Source organism: Mizuhopecten yessoensis, unplaced genomic scaffold (genome assembly GCF_002113885.1).
Source record: "Mizuhopecten yessoensis strain PY_sf001 unplaced genomic scaffold, ASM211388v2 scaffold4599, whole genome shotgun sequence".
Lineage (NCBI taxonomy): Eukaryota > Metazoa > Mollusca > Bivalvia > Pectinida > Pectinidae > Mizuhopecten > Mizuhopecten yessoensis.
Window position 1 is genome coordinate 1,010,947 of NW_018405627.1, and position 15,387 is coordinate 1,026,333.

The 15,387-nt window shown below is 35.4% G+C and overlaps 2 protein-coding genes across 2 annotated transcripts; one reads left to right on the forward strand and one right to left on the reverse strand.

Moving 5' to 3' along the window:
- Positions 1-947: 947 nt before the first annotated feature.
- Positions 948-5,987, forward strand: LOC110449404 (zinc finger protein 883-like). The gene is made up of 2 exons (XM_021496260.1): positions 948-1,035; positions 2,900-5,987. Exon 2 carries the CDS (start codon positions 2,959-2,961, stop codon positions 4,960-4,962), a length of 2,004 nt encoding a protein of 667 aa, XP_021351935.1. The 5' UTR covers positions 948-1,035; positions 2,900-2,958; the 3' UTR covers positions 4,963-5,987.
- A 1,212-nt stretch (positions 5,988-7,199) lies between these two features.
- LOC110449379 lies at positions 7,200-15,237 on the reverse strand. The gene is made up of 3 exons (XM_021496229.1): positions 15,089-15,237; positions 8,143-8,228; positions 7,200-7,586 (listed from the first exon to the last, which is right to left on the reverse strand). Exons 1-3 carry the CDS (start codon positions 15,185-15,187, stop codon positions 7,427-7,429), a joined length of 345 nt encoding a protein of 114 aa, XP_021351904.1. The 5' UTR covers positions 15,188-15,237; the 3' UTR covers positions 7,200-7,426.
- Positions 15,238-15,387: the final 150 nt, after the last annotated feature.

Below are 15,387 nucleotides of genomic sequence, written 5' to 3' on the forward strand. Positions count from 1 at the left end.
TGCACGTGTCCCCCACCTCCGGGTGATATATATAGATTATTAAGCGGCATTTCAGAAAAATGCTAATAGCTCGTTCTCCAAAACATTTTCTTTTAAATGTATATATGGTTCATGGTTCATGGTGGTCGACATCTTCGTAAGCACAGTATTGCTTCTGTTGACGCTTCTTCATAGTTGTTCACATATTTACGGGTTGTGCAGAGGACGCGTATATACTAAAATTACATATTAGTAGCACGATGGTAAAAACTTGATTGGATGGTTGACTTCTGATCATTTAGTTATTACGTCTACGTTATAAATGTATATGATAAAATATTAAACGAAAATTGGTTCGGTGTCATTTTTAAGTTGAAATCCCTCCAAAGTGTAATGGTAAGATATATCCTCCATGCCTTTCACAAACCTTCAAAGGATGGTTTTCTTGAAAGTAAACTAAAGAATGAAAGTTGCAATCTTCTAAAACCTAATATACATACTTAACCATGTGTAATGGTTATTAGAATGCGGTTGTTGGTCTCAGCAGACACGTATGTATTACTACCTTTGGGTTTATATGTATCTGGTGTCAGCTATAGGAAAATTATTAGTTTCTGATATAGGTGATTATGCTGTTATCTTCATAGGTTGTTTTTGATATTTTTTTGTGAAGCAACAAGTGATATACTTTCAAGTAATGCTATTTATTTTAAAGTGCATATTCATATATGTAGCCCATCTTTTTTCATTTACCTTTGATACACGTTTTTTTTTTTTAATTTTCAGATCCGTTTAAAATCCGTTAACACCGGTTTTCAGTCAAATAACTACAGGAATTAAAAATGTAATTCGTATGGTGAGCATAAACTATATATAATCCCGCTTTGCACCCTGATATTTATACATTCCGCCATGGCAATTCAACTTTCCGGATATTTATATCTGCCGTTTCGTGTATTAAGTAAAGTAACACGCTTCCGGGGTCTCATCTGCCTTTTTTGTCAAGATGTCCCTTTGCATTTTATGAAAGATATCGACTATGAAATGCAGAAAGAGGTATATGCATACACACGTTTTGAATTTCGTATATTTGACATGATGGAATTTCGTCATGCATTTAATCATCGAAAAGAGAAATTGTGGCATTGCTTTTTGTATTCCACGCAAACAATTTATGCAAAGATGATTATGCGCATACATGTACTTAACCAACGCATGTATTAGGTCACCAATTTCTTTATCTTATAATATTTGCAACGATTAACAAAGATATAATATCTCAAAAGAAATACTTCTCATACTAAGTCAATCATCTAGAACTTATTTTGTCAATATTTACATCTATATCCGTACGCTACTTCTAGGGAAACTGTCTGTATTTCATGATACAGGCTCTGTCAGTGCACAACGAGCCCCTGTGGTCAATGTACATATGTAGTATGAGATGGGCTCATAACTTTTCCTCAAAATGAAAAATAATATGGAAGTTGGTTGGTAAACCCATGTCAAGAACAATGTCAATAATGACCTTTGCACAAATTATTTGTTGAAAATATTGTTGACTTTGTCTGAAAAGTAACGTTGAATGCAGAATTTTTGTGGCACAAAATTGCAATGAATAATGACACCACAGACTTATAGATCTAATTCTGTGATGAAACTAATGAAAACACTTACATGTAGATGCATTCCTGAAGTATCCATGTATTGACTATTATCGAGAAAAATGTAATGCGCCACTAAAATTCTGCATTCAAAAGTTACTTTTCAGACAAAATCAAGAATATTTTCGACAAATAATTTCTGCAATGGTGATAACTATTGACATTGTTCTTGACATGGGTTTACTTACCAACTTCCATATTTTTTTTCATTTTGAGGATGTATACACTGACATATGGACCTTGAAGTTAATTAGAGCTCTTCTACTGCCATTAGAATATTTTTTTTAAGTTTCCTATTGAACTGTTTCTGATTAATTCCGAACTCCAAAGCTTAAGTCATACCAGTATATTAATATAAAAAAAAGTTTTATCTATTCAGAAATTTTAGATTTATTCTATGAAGACAATGTAAATGGTCCCTCAGGCAAAAATGGGGACATGCAAAGGTTGAAGTTCACAAACATGATCAATTGTAACCAGACATACTTATATGTACATATGAACACAATTTAATTGGCCTATCTTATTTCCAAAATACATTTATTGGCACAGTGTATCTTCAATTGACCGATATGAGGTAATGATTACAAGTCCTTAATCATTAATTTGTGCAAACTTTGCCAAGTTTGATAATACAATGTACGTATTTCAGTGAAACAAGGGAACTAATACATGTACACACTATAACAGGAAATCTGCTGGAGTGGCATGCAGATCAAAGAAATTCATCTTACTTCATCCAGGTTCAAAGCAATGCGCGATCACAGGGACCTGAACATTTGTTACAGCTATATTTGGACCTAGACTAGGGTGTTCAGAGTAATTTTACACGTTTGGGAGGTTTAGATCAAATTTCGGTAAAAATGCCACCCCCCAATGATCGTATGATTTTACACGTATGAGGGGTTTAGATCAAATTTCGGTAAAAATGCCACTCGCAATGATATATATGATCATTGAGATTGGCATTTTTACCGAAAATCAATCTAAACCCCCCAAACGTGTAAAATTACTCTAAACACCCTAGTTAATGTCCAAGCTGTAACAAATTCCCAGGCCCCTGTGTGCAAGATTGGTGCAAGTGCAGTTCGGTAATTTGGGCTAATTAATCTTTTATCCTAACTAATAAATCTAGAGTCTGACTGACTGACTGACCTGATGTAATCTCTTAACATTAGATGATCCAGCTGTGCCATAACATGAAAGTGTTATATTTACATTTTGTTGACTTATTGTTTCCTTATATATCTTTTCAGATTTTGAGGTCAGTGCACCATTCTATCTGTAAGACAAGGCAGCTATTTATGAGGTGATAATGGAAAATAAAGGAATGGTGGGAAGTTCTAGAGGTAATATGAAGGTTGATGAGGGAAACTGTGGAGAAGTTATTCAGCAAGGTTTAGACATGGCACCAGAACTAAATACCCATGTTCAGATTACAAGAACGCGTCCACCTTCCATTAGAATAAAACAGAAAAGGACAGACATTTCAGGTACGGGAAAAACATCGCTAGCTGTTGTTAAGCCTGGTGGTAGTTCAAGACGAGGTTCCACAAAGAACTTTGCCAAAGCTAAAAGTCTCTCAACTGGAAAATCAAGTAATCTTGGAAAGAGATCCGTGAAGAAACGTGTTTCTTCAAAAGGAAAAAAGAAAACCAAACAGACAAAATTGGATATCCAAGCACAAATGCAACGATCGGTATGTAGCAAGTCTGTTGAGGGTGTACAGCAATTAACAATTGACCATGACAAGGATCAAGCAGATTTGAAATGTTTAATTTGTGCCAAAACATTTTCCAATATAGTTGAATTGAACTTTCACACACAAACGCATAACATTATCCATGAATGTGATGTTTGTGAAAAAGTATTCAAACTTGCATCTAGTCTCCGGCATCATAAGCGACTACACACGGGCAAGAATGTTCTCCAGTGTGGTCAGTGTGACCGTGTGTTTATTCACTCGGGTCATTTTAAAGATCATCAGCAGCAGCATACTGGTGAAAAATTATTCAAATGTGAAATTTGCTTGAAAACGTTCACACGAAAGCATACTCTAAAACAACATCAGGTGGCACTTCATGAGGATAAAACTCTACCCGAGTGCGAGTTCTGTGGGATTAAATTCAACTGTGTAAGTCATCTTATAAATCATACTAAAACTCATAACGATCAATCGTCTTATAAATGTTTTATTTGCAAGCAAATATTTGATAGAATTGAACTCTTTGTGAGCCATTTTGAGGCTGATCATAAAGGATCTACGAATACAGACATTTTACCAGTGTCTGGTAATGTGATACAAGGTGATAATGTTACGGAACCTGATAATTCCCTCGAATGTGACCGCTGTGGGAAAGTCTTTAGGCAGGCGTCAAATCTCAAGCATCACTATCGAAAACATACTGGAAAAAATCTGCTGAAATGCGAGTTTTGCGACAGAATGTTCAACCATTCTGGTCACTTGCGGGACCATATGAGAAGACACATGGGAAAGAAAGAGTTTCAATGTACACTCTGTCAAAAATCTTTTACTTGTTCATCAGGTCTGACTCAACATTACAAAGCACATAACATTATTGAGCCAGATAAGCCGTTCAGGTGTGATGACTGTGGTCAAGTCTTTAAGCAGGCATCGAATCTCAAGCATCATTATAGAAAACATACTGGAAAGAATCTGCTGAAGTGCGAGTATTGTGAAAGAATGTTCAACCATTCGGGTCACCTGAGAGACCACATGCGGAGACACACAGGAGAGAAACTGTTTCAATGTAAAATTTGTGAGAAAGCATTTACCTGTTCACCAGGTCTAACTCAACACTACAAAACCCATGAGAGTGGTGCACTCTCCCAGTGTGAAGTTTGTGGTAAAACATTTACGGAGCTAGGTAGTCTGAAAACTCATTTACGTAAACATACGGGGCAGAAAAACTTTGCATGTAAAGTTTGTCAGAAAGCTTATACCTATGCCAGTGGCCTCGCTTATCATATGAAGTTACATGAAACCAGCGTAAAATCATTCAGTTGTGAACTTTGTGGAAAACTGTTCAGACATGCAGCTAACCTCGCTAGTCATTCTCTCACACACACGGAACAACGGCCGCACGCGTGTGATGTCTGTCATAGGACATTTAAGCACAGGTGCAGTTTGAAAAAACATGCTGTGATTCACACTGGAGTGAAACCGTTCAAATGCATGGTTTGTTTGCAGACATTTAGACGATCCGATAGCCTGCAAAGACATAAGAAAATCCACTCCAACCTTGATCAAGTTGAACATTTACATGTAGATAGAAATGGCACGCCTGAATACGCTTGAATGCATATATGTACACTATGTGTTGGTGAAGGCTTCAGGATTTATGAACATGTAGGGGTTAATCAGGGTACTTTTTAAGTCAATTCACAGAGCCATTCTCTTTCAGAAGAGTGTGATTTTCCCCAAATTGCCCCTTTAAAATTCCAAGTTGGGGAAAAATGCATCAATTTAAATAAATTCCTCACAACTGACTGATTTCACAATATGGTAGGCAGGGACAGAATGATCATGTTTTGTCGTAAAGATTAAATAATTAAGGCTTTAATATATAAGTTAACAGCCTAATTCCTTGTAATCAGAGTTCTTTTTTTTTTATTTAATGTCATCTATATTTCAGGACATGGTTCTTTTGTCAGTAATATAATTATGTCCTTATGATTTATTGTCCGTATTTGTATCACCTAACTTTCTGTCAAAACCATTTATTTAATAGAAAACATTTTGAGCAGTTCATAATTATATGAAGCTCTTTTATAGCCCACTATAAGGTGTACATGTAGAACAATGGTTGTAGCTGTTAAGATAATGAAATATTTGTCCAGGGAATAATTCCAGTTTTAGTAAGACAATATTCTTTTACAATTATACAGATCTATGAATACATTTGTATTTCATATACTGTAGCAATAGGAGTTCAAAGGTCATCCAGTGATTGTGACATTATTTTCAATACATGTATATATATATATATATATATAAAGTACATGGTGACATGAATAAAATGTGTTTTCTCAGATCTCCAGTCAGTATTGAATGGTCTCGTGACTGTTCTTTAAATTTACAAATATATAGCTTTGATACAGATGTTGCAGGGCCATACTATACATGTCTAAATATGTATCCCTCAGGCCTAGATACATAAAAGATATTATTATTATAATTTGTTTTAAGAAATGTGATGAGTGATGACATATCTGCAATGATAACTTAGTTAAATCATAAAATGTAAGCAGTGCATTTAAAGATGATAAGGTTTGACCCAAGGGAAATAACTCAGGTATTTTTAAGGCCAATATTTATATATGAATACATGTACATGTAGTCTGCATGTTGAAATTGTTTACAAATAAATCATTTATTACAAAAATGTAATATTGTGGTCATGTATTTCTGAATAAATAAGAAAAAAATGCATCTTGTTAAGTGTAGAAAACATTTATTTAAATATTACGAAAAGTAAATAACTGACAATAAATATTTTCAAATTAAAAACAACCTGTACAAAGGGTTCCTGTTGGTTTACAATAATTCTGATATTATTGACATGGAGTTCTTGTTGGGATGTATTAAAAATGGTACTGTTTGATTAATATTTGTACAGAAAGTACAAATAATTGTACCTGAAAACTTTTCCTCAGTGAATCTTTCACCTTTTACAGTTACAATTCTAACTTTCACTGGTACAGTTCAAACTTTCATGGTACAATTCTAACTTTCACTGGTACAGTTCAAACTTTCATGGTACAATTCTAACTTTCACTGGTACAATTCAAATTTTCACCTTTCACAGGTACACTTCAAACTTTCACTAAGTTTTAATTTTGCCAAGATTTACCATATATATAGTAAGTTGTGTACTGAACTTCATTGTCATTATCATCAAAACCACTATTGGTCCCTCTAACGTTATAGTTCTAGGCATACAAATTCTACATTAGTAATAATCCTAATTCATCAGCCCCATTCTAACAAGAACATCATTATATAATGTACCTGAATTCCGTCAATATTACTAAGTACTGTACATGTACATGTATAGGCATAAGTAAAACAAATATGCATATTTCATGAAAACCCTTCAGTCATCAAAATGTTTGAAAAGATGTGAGGGAAATTTTATAAAGAATTAAATGATATCCTCTATTTGATAAAAAGACTTAGTTTATCATTGTGTGATGTACATGTATAGTCAGGATTTGTCTCAAATTCACAGGAGTTGCATCCTCGATATCCAGGGGGTTCGCTCACTTTCGCTCTCTACACCCCTGGAATATGTCGTAGCAAAATTGAAGGCACGAAGATAGCTGTTTGATTGGTCTCGGATAAAAAAAACCTGACCAATCGCTAGACTGATACCTGTCCTTTGAAGTTTACAAAGGAGAGGCGCCCGACTTCAAAGCCTGACAAATTTTACTGTTATGTGACCGCGAAATTCTTTTGATGTATGTCAAACGATCAAAGTAGTCTTCTTGTCTCATCAACAAGGTGGCACACACCGAGCCTTCAAGTTTGCTATGACATATATTCCAGGGGTGTAGAGAGAGAAATTGAGCGTAACTCCTGGATATCGAGGATGCAGGAGTTGATGTTTCTTTATCAGCATATATATATGCATCATCACTGTTGATAACCTCTGATTCAGTATATTATGTCACCAACAGCTAAACATGAATCAAATGAACCTGCTGCTGTGCATAAACACTTTGTACATGATGAATCGGCATGAGAATCAGATCCTTCATTGTCAGGATGTGTCTGTTGGCTGTATGCCCATCACAGCAATTTGTTGTGGGGTGAGAACTTCAGCAGCGTGCTCAGCCTGCCAGGCAGTTATTCTCTCAGCTCCAAACTCTGCTGACAGCTTATCCAGCTTTACCTGGGATTTGTCCACTTCTTTGTTCATCCTGTAATAATTATAATAAATCCTATAATTATCCTAAATATCATATCATTACGTTACTAATTATAGATTACTTACGTATGCACACACACATACTGTACATGTAATAGCACCTGTCCCTCCTTAGTCTCCTATATGATGTACGTGTAGACAGAGAAATCTCCATCCAAGAGACACGTGTCCGACCATAGCATTATTGATATAGCCCATTGTCTGTTATGTAAAACTTCAAAATATGAAATCTGATGGAGCCTATTTACATGAGTTACAATTCCTTTGTTTGATGTACAAATCTTCAAAGTAACAGAAATCATCAGACTTTTGAGCTACGGTTCCTGCAGCTATACGCTTACCATGATGATGCATTGAAATTTTTTCAGGTAACTCGGAGGCAATTAATATCAGGAATAAAATTCACTTCACATTGCAATGTTTCTATCACAAAAAGTTTGAACAAAAACATACACAAATTGAACCTGGAAAATATCAATTCAATGTTTAAAAGTAATTCCTTTTTTTAAGCATTCATTACTACAGAAATACTATGCAGATGTAATCACCTTCTGCTCTCAGATATGGCTCTGTCAAAGAAATTTGAAGTCCGGTCATCATCAATGTCTTCAGTGGCATCCATCTTCCCATTTTCCTGTAAGAGCAATTAAAACCAATAGTTAAGCTAGAAAAAAAATCATTATTTTAAAGGTTACGCAGTGATGTCATTTAAATATCCAGGTGTTAATTATACACTCTCGTGCTTAAAATAAAAAAGAGTTAAATTTCATAACCTGATATCAAAGTACCTTAAAAATAAAAACTTCAAACTTTTCTATGTAAATGACTGTATAAATCACTAGGCAACCCTCATTTTCGTGTGATATATTATTTGATCTGAAGAACTGCAAAACTGGAGCCAATGGAATAAGCATATCTGTCCACACAGAGGAGATTCAAAATTATATTATTCCATTTAGATATTGTTGCTTACTTGTTCATTCGATCATTATACGGTTCGTACCAGAAACTTACTGAAACAGCTATTAAAAATGATACTTAAATGACTTGATCAGGAATATACTGATTGTTTTCGGGTCTATAAGTTTTAATTACATATTTTTCTTGGTCAAGAATTTTGAAAATGTTATGTGCCTACAAGCTACTATACTGCATTATACAAACATTCCTACAAACTACATTCAAACAGAGAGATCACCAATGCTATACATGTACATACAGTTTTTTGCTGTGTCCTACATATACACGGACCTTGCAATTTTGAACAGATCAGATTTTTTTAATTTGTGAAAAAAATATCTCATGAAAAGAAACAACACATATATATATACTGCAAGCCCTAACTCTGTCAAGCTACCTTTGATGCTACTTTTCCAGTTTGATACCGTTTATTTTCAGGATTTTTTTTCTCTCCATTTTTTGGTGGTGAAGGAAAACCTGAGTGCCTGGAGAAAAACTACCAACATGCTGCCATGCAGAACACGACATGGTGAGCTGGTCCATATGTAGGCCTCGAACGCACTACTCTGCTGACAGTTGTGGAGGGCTATAGTGAATGTAGACGGTCTGAGATGCCTTAACCACTCACGATCGGCCCCCAAGTGAGCATTTTCAATACTATGAAAATATATGTTGGGCTTAATATTAGAATTGTTCAAAATCTGCCTGTATGCTAGCCAGTAGGTACACCTCTACCAATCTAATTAAATTTATGTCTTCACACATCGCTCCCGTTTACTGATATGTGTCGCGCGACATATCAGTAAACGGAAGCCATGTGAAGATATAATTTTAATTAGATTGCACCTATATGTAGTTAATATTAATAACACCCCCCACCCCCGACGCAATATACATGTATAAAAATTGTCCTGTCATCAGAAGCTACGTTATCGTATATAGTATATACCATGCATTGTTGGGGTTACCAAAAGTTGATCTTGTTACTAAGCCTTGTGTGTCAATACACCCATAATTATCCAGAGTTTATTTCCTCTTGCCCTGTCACCAGACTTAGATATGTTGACCAGACATATATCTGTCAAAAGTCTAAGTCTGTGTCAGGGCCAGAGGAAACTCGGACTAAACCAATAATATAATCTTATGGGTGTAGAGACAGACGTGGCTAGTTATCTGTGATCTATGCCCTTAAAATGTCTAGTATTACCCTCACACATCGGTTTAGGTCCAAGCATACCTGAACTTTACTCCAACAATGTTAGAGGTCTTACATGGCGAAAAACTTTTGACAGGCGCCGCGTAACCTCTAACTGCCCATAGGTTCAGTTGCTGTCCGCTGGTTGTGAAAACCCATCAGGAATGTTTTCAAATACTCTGCGGTTACTGCCCGGTCCTCTGCCTCAACCTTCTATGCAAGAGCAGAGATTGTTTGGCGAGTGTGATGCAAGGTCACAAAACATTATGCGCAGGTTCTCGCATGCAATAAAAACCAAGGCAGAACATTTATTTAAGGATTTCCTTGCTGGTGGCAAATTTTACAAAGGCAACACATTCCCACAATTTACATGTCCAGCCAACAACATCACAGTAGAAAGACTAATGGCACAAGTAGACAGCACAATCCACAGAGCACCTAACATAAACACACACAACTTACAAAACACCATCATGTTCAACAACAATGACACAGCACAGTGGCTTAGGGACAAGGGGGAGACTAAGTCACACATTATTATCAAACAAGCACAACATGACAAGAAGGCATACATGATACAAACAGCACAACACAAAACTGACCTTCAACATAAACATTTGGCCATCATACAGGAACGACAACAAACCATCAAGAAACGCAAGGAGAAGGAACACGAATGGAAAACTGCTGTCATAGGAGATTTACATACCATCGGATTGTGGGACAGCGAGACACAAATCACTTCAAGTTTAGATAGCCTGAAAACAAAGAAACAGAAGACCGATGCCATCAGAAAACAATTTGCTATGTGCAGAGAATTATTTGAAATAAACAGTGAAGATAAAGGACTTTTAGCATTCAGCAGCAAAGGCAAAACATTTACTCCAGAAACACTAAAACACAACCTATGTACAATTATCAACATATACCACACACCTCATCACAATACCACACACACTGAACAGTATATTGGAAAACACATCATTCACACATGGACTGATGGTGGGCAGGATAGCCAGTGGAGTGGGAAAGTCCTCAGTTATGAGAAGGGATTATTTAAGGTACTTCACTCTGGATTCACACTGCAATTGCACATCCCCTTCCATCACATGATTTGAAGATGGTGGTATTGGATAGGATTTAACTACGCATGTGATAGGTATCCTCACCACACCCAGGGTCTGGAGGTGTCCTTATTTCTGGCATGCTTCCCACTGCAGAGACATCTAGCGCATTTAAGTCGCACAATAAGAAAATGTGTTTTATTTCCCGATGAAGAGTAAAAATACTGTAAACATACATAAATAAATTTTAAATAACCAGTAAAATTTTAGATGTGATGTAGTAATTTGGATATTTGTATACATGTATATCCTAAAATTGTAATCCCAAATTCACTGGTATTAAATATCTTGAACAATTATTTGTAGTGTGTTTACAGTATAACACAATTCAAACCTTAAAAGGTAACCTGTGTATAAAGGCCAAACAATGGTTTGTTAATAACCAGATATAAGCCAACAGTAACCGTTAACTATATTTTGTGGTGTCGTTTTCTGGAAACTTAACCGAGGTTTGACTGTATTACAATATTCCAGCACTGTTCTGAAATGGACTATCTTGATGATTCACCAACTTTATGTCATTTGGAAGGTTGACATCAATGCATTGTTATGTAATCATTTAACTAACATTGTTTTGGTAAATGTATTGTAAAACACTTTTTTACAGATGAATGTGATTGTTGGTATGATGATGATTGACTTCAATGGAGCTAATTTGAATTAATGTCAAATACATGAAATACAAAATGTATATATGACTTTATTCAAGTTATTCACGGTCATCAAGACTGAGGCACTAATTCAATACCCATTCAACATTTATCACAAGACAAATTGAACATCAATTAAGACTAAGTGTTTTACAGTAGTTGTACAGTTTTATGGGAAAACATAAATACATGTAATTGCAAGTGGCTTGTTTCCATGCCTTTCATTGAAATTTTATTGTATGATGCAGTTAAATCAATGTGTAGTTTAACTTGTTATTTCTCAATATATGTTATCCTAAATCAACAGTATGAAGATCAGTCTGCATGATATATGTTGGCACCAAAAATATGTTATGCAATATCATTTCAGTTCATGTTGTTTGTTATAATGACAGTTTGTCTTCCATGCATATGAGGACCAATGACAACATAACTATAATTAAATAAGAATCACAGGCAGCAGTGACTATCACTTTATGGTATCTGATACTGTTGGCTCGTTGTTTTATACCGTAAATTTAGGTAATATTTGTGAATTTGACTTTTGATGATGTCACTTGGAAATGATAAGAACATCTTTGTAACCTCAATCTTTATACTGAACAGGTTCAGTACTGGCCGATTGGTGAACCGTGTAATGGGGCTGACGGTGATGACAATGTGTTCCTGGTGAGCTTGGAAGAGTTTCTGCGTGACCTCAAGGAAGGCAGTCTTACAGTTTCCTCATAGGTATAATGGATGCAGCATGAGCCATGCAATATTAAATGTGTACAAGTTAATGCCACTATTGAAAAGATAAAAAATGAAACACATTTCATTATTAATACAACGACTATATAAACAAATAAAGGCTCTAGATATAATTGACTACATTCACCCACATAGGCCTAAGTAATACAGTTTTTGTTTTTTGTTTCACCAAATTGTTTTAATATGAAATGGAGAATTATTAATTATTTCAGATACCTCTAACTACATACCATACAAACATTAAAGGAAGCTAAATCAACATACCGAACTGGAAGGTAAGTTATTTATGTTGTTTTGTTGTGATTACAGCACTTGTGAATGTTTTATTATGAAGTTATCATGTCAATAATAACAAGAGGCCCATGGGCCTTAACGGTCACCTGAGTCCTACAATATTTATTTTTGTTGTTGAAATATGTACCAATTTGAGTAAAAAATAGTATAATGTTAACTTAACTTTGTCAGGACCATGAGCTGATCATTCCTAGACCAATTTTAAGTGAGATCGGCCTATTAGAACTTAGTAGCAAAATAGCGGCCATTGCAGCCAAATTGTATTTCTGATTGACCCGAAAAATAACAACACTTTGTCAGGACCATCAGTCAATCATTCCTGCAAAGTTTCAGTTCAATCGGCCTAGCAGAACTTGACTTTAAGTTTGAAATAGTTTTTCAAAATGGCGGCCGTGGCGGCCATATTGGATTTCTGATTGACCCAAAAAATAACAACACTTTGTCCGGACCATGAGGCGATCATTCCTACCAACTTTCAGTTCAATCGGACCAGCAGAACTTGACTTTAAGTTTGAAATAGGTTTTCAAAATGGCGGCCGTGGCGGCCTTATTGGATTTCTGATCGACCCGAAAAATAACAACAATTTGTCAGTACCATGAGGCGATCATTCCTACCAACTTTCAGTTCAATCGGCCCAGCAGAACTTGACTTTAATTTGAAATGTAAAATGTTAACGGACGACGGACGACGACGGACGAAAAAGGATAGCAATAGGTCACTTGAGCTAAAGCTCAGGTGACCTAAAAATCAAATTTACACTATATTCCTTTTAGGCAATATAGTAAAGATATTTACATTATCATTGGTGTTTGATAATGTTTAACATATTAAACAAATTAGAAATATAATTCGTCACTAAGTGGCTAAAAAATCTAATATGTATCATATAAAGGTTGTGAGGAGTTTTCAGAAATGCACTATACTTTACTTTAGGATGGCAATATTGTAAGGGTTGTCTCCCTTGCTCTGATTTTACTTCAGTACTAAATATTCCAGTTGACCACAGAAAGTATAAATTATTCATAGCATATAATTATGCAGGAACCAATGAAAACCTAGCTTACTGTTCACTTAAGTGACCCTTGAAGTATTCAAAACACCAGTTTTCATTGGTGAAAGAATTACTTTATATTTTTATTTGACCCTGCTAATGCCATAGCTGATTTTCCCGATGCTGACGATCACATTTTCAAAGTTTGGATTAAGAAAGAGTATATCGTGTTTACATACATGTAAATGGTCAAAAGGGTCCAATTAATATTCCTTTCCATAAATCCATGATTATATGAGAAAAATTGCGTGTCAAAGACATAAATAATGAGTTTTTCCTCATTCGAAGCGAAGCAGATGATTTTCCCGGTTAATACAAAAATGGATTACATGTAATGTTTCACAAGCGGAATACAAAAAAACTCCGTATCATTTCGTTCCGTTTGAAATCCCCCCTGCTATTTTGTATTAATCCAGAAGCCATGTTTTAAATGTAGGTCAGAGATGTGCTACAACGACATGGACATGTATTTTGAGTGTTCTATTCCGTAATATACTATATATTTGTGTCTGTGACATACATATGAGATTTATATAATATAAACCGTGAGTAGACATCGTTGTCATGAACTGTTAACCACTTAAGTGAGTTTGTAAAGCCGATTTTGTTCCGCCCGAATTTCGGGCGGAAACTGCATCAAAGAATTAGTGCTTCGGAAATGAGAGGTCGCAGTCGGCAAAATCATATCCGATTGAAAAAAGGCCGACCAGCGGCCTCTCATGTTATGGGAGTAACCTGAACTTATCAAACTTCCAGGTCCCTACATTCAGTATGGCAAAGATAAATAATCTTTTTTGTCAATGTTATTGTACAGAAACTGGACATGCATGCACTGGTAGGCTTACAAGTATGAAATAAAAAAAATAATGTACACACTAAAAACAGTGTGCACATTTTCAAAGAGACTAACTCTAAGAAGGATGTTCTAACTCCACTCCAATAAAAAAATATTTGAAAAGGAAATATATACATGTACAATCGAATGCTATCACTTATTTTCGACTAACTGTCTGTAGTCGCAGATGGGATTTTAATAAGCCCGAGTTACCTCTGGCTCCCCGACATATTTCTTCTTCCTTGTATTTGCCTTCTTCAACTGGTTGAAGATACTGCAAAGTTTTGGAGTGTTCATTACATGTGAGAACAGGTTAAAAAGTTAAAATAGATAAAAGTTCCTTGAATTGTTTTATTTATTTATTTGTTTTGACAGATAGATGGCCACACCAGACATCTATCTGTCAAAATGTCTAAGTCTGGTGTCAGAGCCAGAGGAAACTCGGGCTAAGATGTGATTAGGAAGTGTAAAGTTGTGAACAGGTGAGATAAACGATGAATGGGTCGCCACCCTCTCTAAAATAAGTTTACCCCCTCCCCCCTCATCAAATGTTTTGTGTTGTGTGTCTAGCTGCTTTTAGGTTCTACCCAATGTTCATCCATAGATGACCAAAGTAAAGCACATAGTAACTCACTTTTTGACGCTGGTAATGATGAGTGATAAACTCTTCTAAACTTTTTTCGTCAGAATCGTTAGCATCGTTCGGCGTCTGCTTCTTGTCGCTGTCCGCCATTTTCAAACAAATTTCAACTATGCGGAGTTGTTACAATAGTTTCGTACGTATTTTTATAACATGACGTACATTTTTTAATTGATGAAAAATGGACATTTAAATTAATTATCTTGTGTAATTTCTTATTTAATAACATAATTTCAATGAATATGATTGCAATGAAACAAAATTTAACGCAAAATGCACACCGTATTTGGCCT